This window comes from Micromesistius poutassou (assembly GCF_964030765.1).
Source record: "Micromesistius poutassou genome assembly, chromosome: 13".
NCBI classification, from domain to species: domain Eukaryota; kingdom Metazoa; phylum Chordata; class Actinopteri; order Gadiformes; family Gadidae; genus Micromesistius; species Micromesistius poutassou.
The window spans coordinates 5,406,896-5,418,488 of NC_140283.1; the positions used below are offsets into that span (position 1 = coordinate 5,406,896).

General features: G+C 45.9%; 1 protein-coding gene across 1 annotated transcript; it reads left to right on the forward strand.

Annotated features, from left to right (window-relative positions):
- Positions 1-1,059: 1,059 nt before the first annotated feature.
- On the forward strand, positions 1,060-11,520 carry ribc2 (RIB43A domain with coiled-coils 2; the record flags this gene model as incomplete). Its single annotated transcript, XM_084477784.1, has 7 exons — positions 1,060-1,173; positions 7,855-7,936; positions 8,729-9,049; positions 9,201-9,319; positions 9,483-9,662; positions 10,446-10,612; positions 11,442-11,520. 7 exons carry the CDS (start codon positions 1,060-1,062, stop codon positions 11,518-11,520), a joined length of 1,062 nt encoding a protein of 353 aa, XP_084333910.1.
- Positions 11,521-11,593: the final 73 nt, after the last annotated feature.

Here is an 11,593-nt window from a genome sequence, read left to right on the forward strand (position 1 = left end):
AAGTAGCATTAATAATAGTTTACTTCTTTAATGGCACCGACAATCCAAAAACACAGTCGAAACTAGATGGAAAACGTGTGTAGTTCAAAACTTGACGCAGCTTTTACTTCTCCGCCACCTACATAGTTTGTTATGTACGATCATTCAAAAACCCCATATTATTTCCCATAGACATTTGACCGAGGGAACTGGAGCCTTGGAAGCGGGACTTATTCTTCAGAGGTCTATATGGTCTAGGTCTATGCTAATCAGAGCACATTACGGAGGCCACGCCTGCCCATTATTAAAGTCACAACACATAGCTCAAGGGGACAGAACGCTCCAGGTAACGCATTTATCGGATGCCCTACTAAGCGTAGGCTATCTCCACGCGTGCTTATACAGTTCCCCTCCTTTTGCTTCGTAGATATCATACCGGACCTTTAACGAAGTGAGTTAAAAAGGGCTTATTTTTAGTTCATAAAAACAAAACAATTCTTATTATCATGTGAATACACTGATTAAGACATATTTATGAATATAATAGCCTATCCCATTTTTGCCCCGTCCATTCCGCTAGATGCCACTTCTTAATTCAACACACTACACCTTTAACTCAAAACATGAAGGAAATCCTCAAAATGATAATCCGTATTTAAATTAATAACGTGAAAGTATTTAGGATCAAACAACCTTATCAGTTCTATATGTTCCTGTATCCTGTACAGGCCTATATATTAGGCCAATTCGGCTTGGTGAGGGAGATATGTCATCGTTCATTCCTACTATAGAATTAAGTGTGCAGTATAAAAAATACGCAGGCACTTTACACCGGGACACCGGTTAATTTCTACTAACTACCACAGGATAACAAGCTGAGGGTAGGTTTATAAAGCCTTCTTTATTAGATGGAATAACATTTAGCAACCAACTAGTGGAGCCAGGAAGGGCTGACTTGTGGATGTTTGACGAGGCCAAAAGCATCCAAAGATTCAGGGGGATTGTCTCCTAGCAACCTGTGTGTTTGTGCTGGTGTGTGTTCGTTTAGTCTCGAGGGTTTAACGGCCAAAGGTTCTCAAAATGAACATCGAACTGCTCTCCGACCGCCTGGCCGCAGCGCACCTCGCAACGCACCAGAACCGAGAGCTGCAACGGCGAGAGAGGATCTTTAACTCTAAAGTTAGAACTATTGGGGTAGGTTACACACTTTTGTATTAGCAATATGTAGCTTCCTGGAGTCCACATTAAACATTGGACATGTACAGGGCTATTGTTGGGAAAAACAGTCTGCCTAGTTACTTGACCAGATAAAATGAGACGGAGAGGTAATAAAGTCTATCAGCACGAGGGCCTCGGATTTATTGAGTAAAGTAGCAAAGGTAATACCGATTCATAAAGCGTGAGAGATCGAATATTCTACGTCCCCTAACAGCGCTGAGGTCGTCCGGAGCTTCGCCTCCGAAGAGGTTCTGCCTCGGAAGAGCTCCCGTGATTTGGTGCATGAGAAACTTATAGTATCTTTCATGGCCAGGTGTGTGTGCTAGCCTTTGTGTGTGTTATCGAGGGTTCTCTTGTCCCTGAGCCTCCGAGTTGTTTTGTCTTTCTGTGTGATGTGTGGCCTCGCCATCTAGCTGAGGCAGCCTAAGATTTCGCTTGGCCGGGTGTATGGGGAACCACGTGGGAGAAACGCTACTCATGCTTCGGACATGAGTATGCCATACACACCCCTCCTAGGGGGTGGCATCCACCCCGGCCTTACATTGCATACATCCCTTTTCCCAATGACACGGAGTGTCCTCCGTAGACTGATGGGGAGAGGGCTCGAGGGTCGTCTTCACCCTCTTGAATGTGTGGTATGTTGTGTTTATTAGATTTGGGCCCAGGGTTGACTATATTCATAATGTAATGTCCATTTAGGTTATTTTTGCCCATCATATCCCCCTCAAGTCGTCGTCAGACGACTTTTACTTAAAAATAACGACAAACTCGACCATTCAAAAAAATAAATAAATAAAATAAAAATACCAATAAAAACGGCTGTCCCCCTCAACCCGTCGCTAGACGGCTTCACTTACTAGGGACACGAGGGGTTGGACCTCAGCGCTTGACGTATCATTGTAGCATCATCAATAACATCAGAAAGACGACAAACTTGACCATAAAAATAAGCAACCATGAGCATGGGATCCTAATATCTTGCTTGGCCGGGTGTATGGGGAACCACGTGGGAGAAACGCTACTCATGCTCCAGACATGAGTATGCCATACACACCCCTCCTAGGGGGTGGCATCCACCCCGGCCTTACATTGTAGTATCCCTTTGCACAATGACACGGAAGGCAAGGTAAAAACAGAGCATGTGATTAAGCAAGAAATTTAGATTATGGAATTAAACCAAAACAATTAAGGAAATCAAAATACAAATCTTTTTTTTTTTTTTTTTTTTTAAGTCTAAAGTTAAAGTTATTAAAAAGATAAATCGAGTCAAAGTAATTAAAATCGAAAGATAAATCAAATCCATCCCTCCTAGCGGCCCGGTGGGGCAAACAAACAAACCAACAGCAGAATACGAGGCTATATATCATCACGTATCCTCCTTTCAGCACCTTCAGCTATAGAAAAATAAGATAAAAAGCAAGCGGGAACATCCTTCATTAGCCCCTGCCAGGGATGCACATGGGAGTATGGGCGGTAGCACCCCCATACTAATTAAAAAGACCCGTTTATTCAATGGCCCTGGCAGGGCGTTATCCTGGTGAGCATGAGCAATACAGCGGGGAATATTATTGCAAAAAATGGCATTCTACCTTAACCGGGTTATAGGCTATACAGCAATTGAAGCAAATACAGCCAGGGGTGCCCTCAAGCCCTAAAGGAACGGGCCGCAGCCCCTGGTACCGGAACGCAGATCCCTGGTCCGAGCGGCGTGGCTGCATCAGGTGGGAGGAGGGGGCGGTGCTGTAGCCGGGGACGGGAAGTGGGGCCGCCCACCTGGAGAGGTTACTAGCACTTCACAGGTAGGGGGAGGGGGAGGGGCGGGGACTGGGAATGGGGAATGCCCACCTGGAGAGGTTACTAGCACTTCACAGGTAGGGGGAGGGGGAGGGGGCGTGAAGCTGTGGGTAGGGGAGGCCCATAGCCAAGGGTCGCGGTTTCCAGGTGTCCTCCTTGACCGACCTGGTCAAGCTGGTCAGGGAAATCCATCAGGGGCATGAGGGGAACCGCTTCGGAGTAGGGAGGGGGTCGGTGTCTCTCCTTTTCGAGGGCCTGTAACCCTGCCAGCGCTCTGGACACCGACCCCTCTGGAGTTTGGTTTCATCCTTCCTCTGGATTCATCCTTGGGCCAGTGGGATCTGCCAAAACATTCTCCCTTACATATATACTTTACGAAACTTCCACACAATCTATACACAGTCCTAGTTACACATTAGATCTCAACTCTTGTGATATGCATGGATTCTGTGTCTAGTGTGATATTTTCCATAGACTGCTCTTCTCTCTCTACGGGGCCGTGTTATCTGCCAAAACCCATAGAGGGTCAGGAGGAGGCTCGCCAGCCTCAGCATTATTATGTGGCTGTTGCTCCTGTTGGGGACCACAATGGAAATAAGACTGGGACTTTTGTGTTTCAATCCTCAATTGTATTCTTTTGTCTTTTCATGGGTGTCTGTAAGTGTGTGTCAATACAACAAAACAAATCAAATCAAAATCAAATCCTTGGCTGGTCGGCTCCGGGCGTCTCTGCATGTGGCTCCTCCTCACGCTCTGGAACTTGTGTTTCTATTGTTGGAATATAAACTTATGTACAGCAGTTAGTGGTCAAACATATTTTCTCAATTATATTTCTTATTGCTCTAATGGAGGTCCCTTATGGGGCCTTGAATAATAGGTGAAGGCATGGGTCGACCCGTAAGCATTTCATGCGGGGTTAGATGCATCATTCTATTAGCATGCATGTGATACCTCATTAGTGCTAGTGCATCTACACAAGTCAATTAAGTCAAAAGTTTGTTTACACTATCCACACTTTTCTCTAATTTCTCACAAATTCCCTCCTTGCTTATTCAATGATAAGCAAACCCAAAAATGTCATCAACTTTGAAGTCCCTAACCTTAACAACCTTTAAATGAAACCAATCTAGTGGGAAGGGAAATCAAAGCCAGTATATCCAAAACCAAAGGTCAATATTAGTGGGGTTTACCATCAGCCGCCCGAAACCAAACTGTTCCCGAAATTAACAAAGTTATGCACTAAACCGAAAACGTAACTTGAGTTAGTATATACCATTTTATAAACGAAAACGCAACATGTCTCATTCTAAGTCCACCACTTCCGCTGCCTGAGCCAACATATCTGACTCCTGTTCCTCCTCCACCTTTCACCCCACCCGGCTCTTCCTATGATGGTTGCAGCTCGTCACTTCCCGATCGAATGAGTCAATGCTCACAGTGACTCTGCCAAGTAATCGTGACTGTGCCTGCCTTAGGTTGTCCCTGGTTTCAAGGTGGGATCTTACCCGTCGTTGGCTAACCAGCCTTCCATACTGGCTTACTGCAGGATGCCGTGCCTGGGATACAATAAATTTCCACCCATTAGGTGGAATAGATTGCGAAGTGGAGGGATGGAGACAGAGTCCTCAGCCCCAGCTACTCATGCAGCCAAGTGTGTGTATAATGGAGACACATCAGGGCGGTTACCCTGTGTGTGTAAGTGGGCTGATGATGGGGTCAATCAGAAAGTAACTTTCTGTTGGAGTGAGAAGGAAAATATTATCAAATGTTAACATGTTATGAAGGCGTAACAGCAGTATTAGTGGCATTTGAAAGGTAAACCCATTACTTCCGAATGTAAATTGAGAACCTAGCTTGTACATTAGATCCCTTCCCAGCAGATGTAGTGCTAATCCGTCCAATCCATAATCCATCTAATTGTCCTACTTGTACAGGTTTTTAAGATTAAGTTTTATTTTATGTATTTTTATTCATTCTTATCCTTATAATATCCATATTTTTTCAATTATCCTTTCCAGTGTAAATAATAACATTAACTTTCAAGTTGCATGACACCTATTGTTTATCCGTATTATTTTAGGTTAAATCACTTGGTTAATAACAACACTCTTAACTTCAATTGCAGTAACATTATTATTTTGTATGACTGATATGTATTCCCTTTTAGCCATAATGTGAATATCAGAACATCTTTTACAATTTTAGTTGACACAAATGTAATTGTAATTAGGTATAGTAAAGACCATTTCCTTCTTAACTCTATTGTTTCATCTGAAATATGCTTTCAGAACCACCTTGTGTGTTCCAACACTCTGTGCAGGAGAGTAACCTCCCTTATCTCAGTGGCCCTGATGAGGCCCACTACCAGGCCTTTCTCTGTCTACATTATATGATCAATTTTAATATAATGTCTATTATTACCGTAATCCCTCAGGAATTTTTAATTTTCCTCTTTGTGCTGTCTTTTTTGTACTTAAACCTTGTCAGGTCTGTTGAACTGTGCATTGACTCCGCCGTCCCCGAGTCCTTTTAGGGCGGGTCCTTCTGCTCAGATTGGTGAGAGAGGATTTTCCCTGAACTCTTAAAAAGAGTCCCCAGCGCTGGTTGACCCCTGGACTTCTGTGGACACGCGGTGTGCATGCTATGGACAACTTTAAATGCTAATTGTTCATGTTATGGAGTATAGATGATAACCTCTGAATCTCTTTGTCTGTCTCCCTGTGATTCCCACACAGGCTGCATTCCCCTCTTATCTCTACTGTCCTCGCGACCTTCTACAAATGGGGGACTACAAATATGGCGGACGGGGAAAGACGGGGGGGGGGGGGACTACAAATATGGCGGACGGGGAAACTACAAATATGGCGGACGGGGGAAACTACAAATATGGCGGACGGGGGAAACTACAAATATGGAAACTACAAATATGGCGGACGGAGCGGACGGGGAAACTACAAATATGGCGGACGGGGAAATTACAAATATGGCGGACGGGGAAATGACGGTGGGGGGGGGGGGGGGGCGTAAGCGAGCAAGCGTTGCGCACAGAGCAGGGGGTCATTCGCACAAGAAATTTTCCTTTGCAAACCAGGCCGCACAATATGATTAACAGTTTTGACACGTAGGACTCAAAACAACGTCTTATCCCGACCAATAGTATCTTTTCTGGTAGTGCCCTTTCTCATGCACCACCCAGACGCTATCACCTACGGTCTTGATCATACCCACAGTTCCCAACTGTGTCTCGGGTCCCTGTCCCCCAGTCCAACACACCCACACAGGCTCCCACAGCCCCTCACACACAGTCACACACACACATCCGCACGGGCCCACACACACACACCTCATACCACACACACGCACACTCGCACGCGCGCACACACTCGAGATCTCCTCCGGGTCCCTTATAATGCCCGGGTATTTCCTCTAGGTCTCCCCGAGCCTAGGCATCTTTTCCTCTGGGTCTCTCTCATAGCCCAGGTATTCCCTCTAGGTCTCCCCGAGCCTAGGTATCTTCAACTCTCATCTTACGGCCATCGAGAGTATTGTATCACTATGCTCGATTCTTATAGACCCTACTCCGACCATCGAGAGTCTTGTATCACCATGCTCGATTATTACAGGTCCTACTGAGTCATCTCCTCCGGGTCTTATCCAAAGCCCGGGTATTCCCTCTAGGTCTCCCCGAGCCTAGGCATCCTTATCTTCTCATCTTGGCCATCGAGAGTATTGTATCACCATGCTCGATTACTATAGACCCTAATCCGACGATCGAGAGTATTGTATCACTATGCTCGAACATTATAGGTCCTGGGCCTCGAGGGTATTCTTTCACCATGCAGCGAGCCCGTATTCGTGCGTCACGCGTTTAGGGTCAATCGGGTTTTTACAGGTTAACTCTACGTTGCACTCAGCCTTATCCCCGCGGGATGCCCCCCGTAGAAAACCGTCCCGTCAGTCTCATCTCCTAATGTGGTTCCTATATAACTATGCAGAATTCAGATTTTATCAACGGGTTCTGCCTACCTTTTGCTTGGGCGCCCGAGGTGAGACTGCCGGGATCGGTGGTGCTCCGGGGTCCCGGGGCGTGCCCCTCTCCGTCCTCGGTCGTTTTCCCAGTAGTAGTAAAATCACGTCGGGGTCACCAATTTGTTGGGAAAAACAGTCTGCCTAGTTACTTGACCAGATAAAAAATGAGACGGAGAGGTACTAAAGTCTATCAGCACGAGGGCCTCGGATTTATTGAGTAAAGTAGCAAAGGTAATACCGATTCATAAAGCGTGAGAGATCGAATATTCTACGTCCCCTAACAGCGCTGAGGTCGTCCGGAGCTTCGCCTCCGAAGAGGTTCTGCCTCGGAAGAGCTCCCGTGATTTGGTGCATGAGAAACTTATAGTATCTTTCATGGCCAGGTGTGTGTGCTAGCCTTTGTGTGTGTTATCGAGGGTTCTCTTGTCCCTGAGCCTCCGAGTTGTTTTGTCTTTCTGTGTGATGTGTGGCCTCGCCATCTAGCTGAGGCAGCCTAAGATTTCGCTTGGCCGGGTGTATGGGGAACCATGTGGGAGAAACGCTACTCATGCTTCGGACATGAGTATGCCATACACACCCCTCCTAGGGGGTGGCATCCACCCCGGCCTTACATTGCATACATCCCTTTTCCCAATGACACGGAGTGTCCTCCGTAGACTGATGGGGAGAGGGCTCGAGGGTCGTCTTCACCCTCTTGAATGTGTGGTATGTTGTGTTTATTAGATTTGGGCCCAGGGTTGACTATATTCATAATGTAATGTCCATTTAGGTTATTTTTGCCCATCACTATTACTGCCATTGCTATTGTTTATTTTTTTTGCGTTAACGTTACAGGTTGATCAAATTGGATTTCAGCACCAGGTGAAAGAAAATGAGAAGAAGGGGGAATCTGCAAAAGATTCATTACACGCATTTGGTAAATACATTTATTTCAATTGTCACAGCATTTTGACAGCCAAATTATAATTTAATCTGAGTTGCTTACTGTAATTGAACATTATTAGAGACTCACTGAGGGAATCATGTAGGCGCGTCTGTCTTTGGATCTCTCGTCCAACGTGAGGAGGACGTAGAATAGGCGACACAGCGGACAGGCCCATTCCTGGATGGAGCGACGTTCATGTATCATGGACCAATTTAATATTGACCCATTATTCCTACAGTGTTGTTTACGATTGAAGAACAGCGAATCACTAGCCTGAGAACCAGAAGATTGCGAGCTCATGTTTTATTTGCTCTGGCATATGTCAGTCTGGCCCCCTCCCCGTTCGTTAAATTACGAATCAGACTGGCGAAGGCATGTTCGCCCTACTCCGCCTCAGGTTGTTAGCCTGACGATGAACCTAAACCTATCCAAAAAGTTGTGTTGCCTATACCTATCCAAATAGTTGTGTTACCTAAAACGAACCAAATACCAAAATTAAATTACTTAATAATTGAGCCTGCCGTTCAGACAGATTTCCAGCAGACCTAGCCCTGGTCAGGCCAACCACAAACATTTATCTAATATGGTGAGGGTTAGAAACGTTGACTGATGAGTGCCCTGTGAGAGATCCGTTGAGGCATTTTCATAAACAACCAAGATTTCTGCCACAAATGTGTCTGATATAATGTTGTGTGTGTGTGTGTGTGTGTGCGCACGCGCGCGTGCGTGTGTGTGTGCGCGTGTGTGTGTGTGTGCGTGTGTGCGCACATGCGGCAATCACAGATGCAGACGTGTTGCAAAACGATAAAGCCGCTTGCATACTGGAAGGCCGTAGGCTGAAGGAGGAAAGGCTTCTGGAGCAGGCCCTAGACGACTACCGACACTGCTTCCAGCAGCCCCAGCACCGCCGGGAGCATGACCTGAGCCACCCTGAGCCCATGCCGGCGCCGGGCACCGCGGGGCTTCAAAAGACGCTCCCGGGTCTGTTGGGAGAGGACCCGGGGAGCAGGGAGCGGCTGCAGAGACAGAGGGATCAGCTCAGGGACTGGTCTCAGCAGCAGCAGCAGGAGCTGGAAGCAGCCAGACACCAGCAGAAGCGAGCAGGTGTGCCCTGCTGAAAGAGGAGTCGGGAGGACGGCACAGTCTAGTGTTTTCAACATTCTGTCCACTCTGCTCTCTCTTGGTCGTCATATAAGGTTTGATTTCTCTTCTTCTTAATTGATGTGCTGCTGCTTATATGCTTGCATGCCCCCAGATGAGCATTATAATCAGAGCAGAATAAGCGTGGACAGCAAAGCTCTTCAGCTTCAGGAGGTTGAGCAAGCAACCAGGAAGGCACTAGCTCATGCTGCTGAAGACTTCAATCTGGCCAAGGTGAGTCTCACACACACGCACAAGAAGTACATGACCAAATATCTAGGGGCAAACAATGGTTGAACCATATTTCTCATTGTTCTATTCCCAGTCGTTTGTATTAGTTTGAGAAGTCCCTCTACGTCCATAAGGATGTTAACGATGGCTGCTGTGACATGCCCAGGCAGCAGAGAACAGAGAGAAGCATCGCCGGGCCAGGGAGAGGACTGAGGAAGACAAACAGCAAGCCGACGTCCTGATGCACCTGCAGGCGGACCGGGAGCTGGAGGCCTCTCAGAACACAGCTCTGCAGGCCGTCCGGCAGAGGATCCACTTCAACCTGCACCAAGTGGAGGAGAAGAGGGTCCGTCTGCAAGCCATGTACACCTAGCACCTTTTATGAGAGAAACAAACCTAATGGGTTTCAGAGTGCTCAACAGAGTTAAAACAAGTCCTTAGACACACATACACACACAAGTCCAGGAAACACAATTTAAAGGTGATAAAGTGATGACATTATATAATCCTGTATTACAGTGCAATGCAGGCTTTAATTATCCAAACTGACTTTTCTTTTCTATTTGTTAATATTCCTTTAATACCACCCCATGATTCAAAGTTTGATAGGTGCAAAATGGGAATAAGGCTGCGTTCAAGAACGGAACGGTTGTCTTACTCTGAATTACAGGTCGGAAATTCGGGTATTATTTCAGAGCTCCTACTTGACAACAGTAACAACATTCAACAACATAACAACATGATGGCCTTCAACGTTAATGGGAATTAAGTTATTCTAAGTTTTGACGTTTCAGCACAATTGTAAGTGTAAAGATGCAATATGCGTTTGTATTGTTTATAATTCCTTCTGATTATAGCAATATATGGATTTACCATATATTTGACAGATTAAATAGTATAGCTAGTGTTTGTCTCTACTCCATAAGCATAAATTGCTGCTGCAATGGAAGTTGGTAATCGCAGAGTTGTTTTGAACAAAAGTTCCTTGAAAAGCAAGTGAACATATAACTTGAAATAATCCTAAGGGCAAAGGCTAATGTATCATGGTGGATGTTGCTATTTTGTTGCACAACATAGTGTGTCTGTGTGTGTGTGTCTGTGTGTGTGTTTCTGACTCGTGTTTGTGCAGAGGACTCAATGGGAGAAGCAGCAGAAGGAGCAGCAGGAGGAGCGACTCCGTGTGGACTCGGCGCGCTCGGCTGTGCTGCTGGAGAGACAGCAGAGCCGCACTCACAGGACGCAGAGACAAGAGCTGGACCAGACCAACGCTCAGCTGGCCCAGGCGCAGAGGCAGCAGTCAGTGGCTCACTATCCCCCTCGTTTACAATCAACCACCTGGTCCCTAGATTGAAGGTCCCATGACATGCCACCAGGTTTGGTGTGATTAGCCGTTATTAGCCGTTACAAGCCATTTTGGAAATCTGCCCCTTATGACATCACAAGTGGGCGTGTCCACCTACATGTGTGCTGGATAGATCATGGTGCCTTCACGTGCTACGGAAATTATGGTAAATACCAAAAGCTGACGTGAAAATTGCACATGAATACCCCCTCACGTCGTAATTTCCACTCGAGAGCTCGTAGAATATTTTGATACACGAGCTGCCGAGATGAGATAACCTTTGACTTTTTCAACAGTAACAGGTCAGGATCTGTGGGTCCGCCATGTTTCATTTCACTACGACAACAAAAGCACTTGAATACAACACTCGTAATTTCCAGGTCACAAATGGAAAGGATCATCTTTTCTATAGCACATGAAGGCAGCATAAGTCTACCAGCCTACCCAGTGGACTGAAGCAAACGTTGCTCATCTATCCGTCATACAGGTGGACACGCCCACCTGTGATGTCATAAGGGGCAGATTTCCAAAACGGCTTGTAACGGCTTATCACCACACCTGGTGGCATGTCATGGGACCTTTAACATCTGAAGTCAGAGGTTGAATCTGGTTTGAATCTTGTTTGAGGTTGAAGACTTACTTTCTTTTGCCTCAATATCTCCTTAAATATAGTAACATAGTAATATAATAATATATATAGTAATATAATAACAATGAGTCATTCATGCACACAAGGTGATAAATAAACTATGTCTCCCATCTTCATTTCCTTTCCATCATCAGGAAAAAAGCCCTGGAGAAGGATTGCTTTGGCGGCTTTGATGACAGCTACTTCTCAAAGTTCAATACCAGCAGCCGATAGGATGACATCTGCAATGATCCGGCCCATTCAACGATTGTTTTGTTGTCCAGGAAATAAACATTGCTTAAAAATA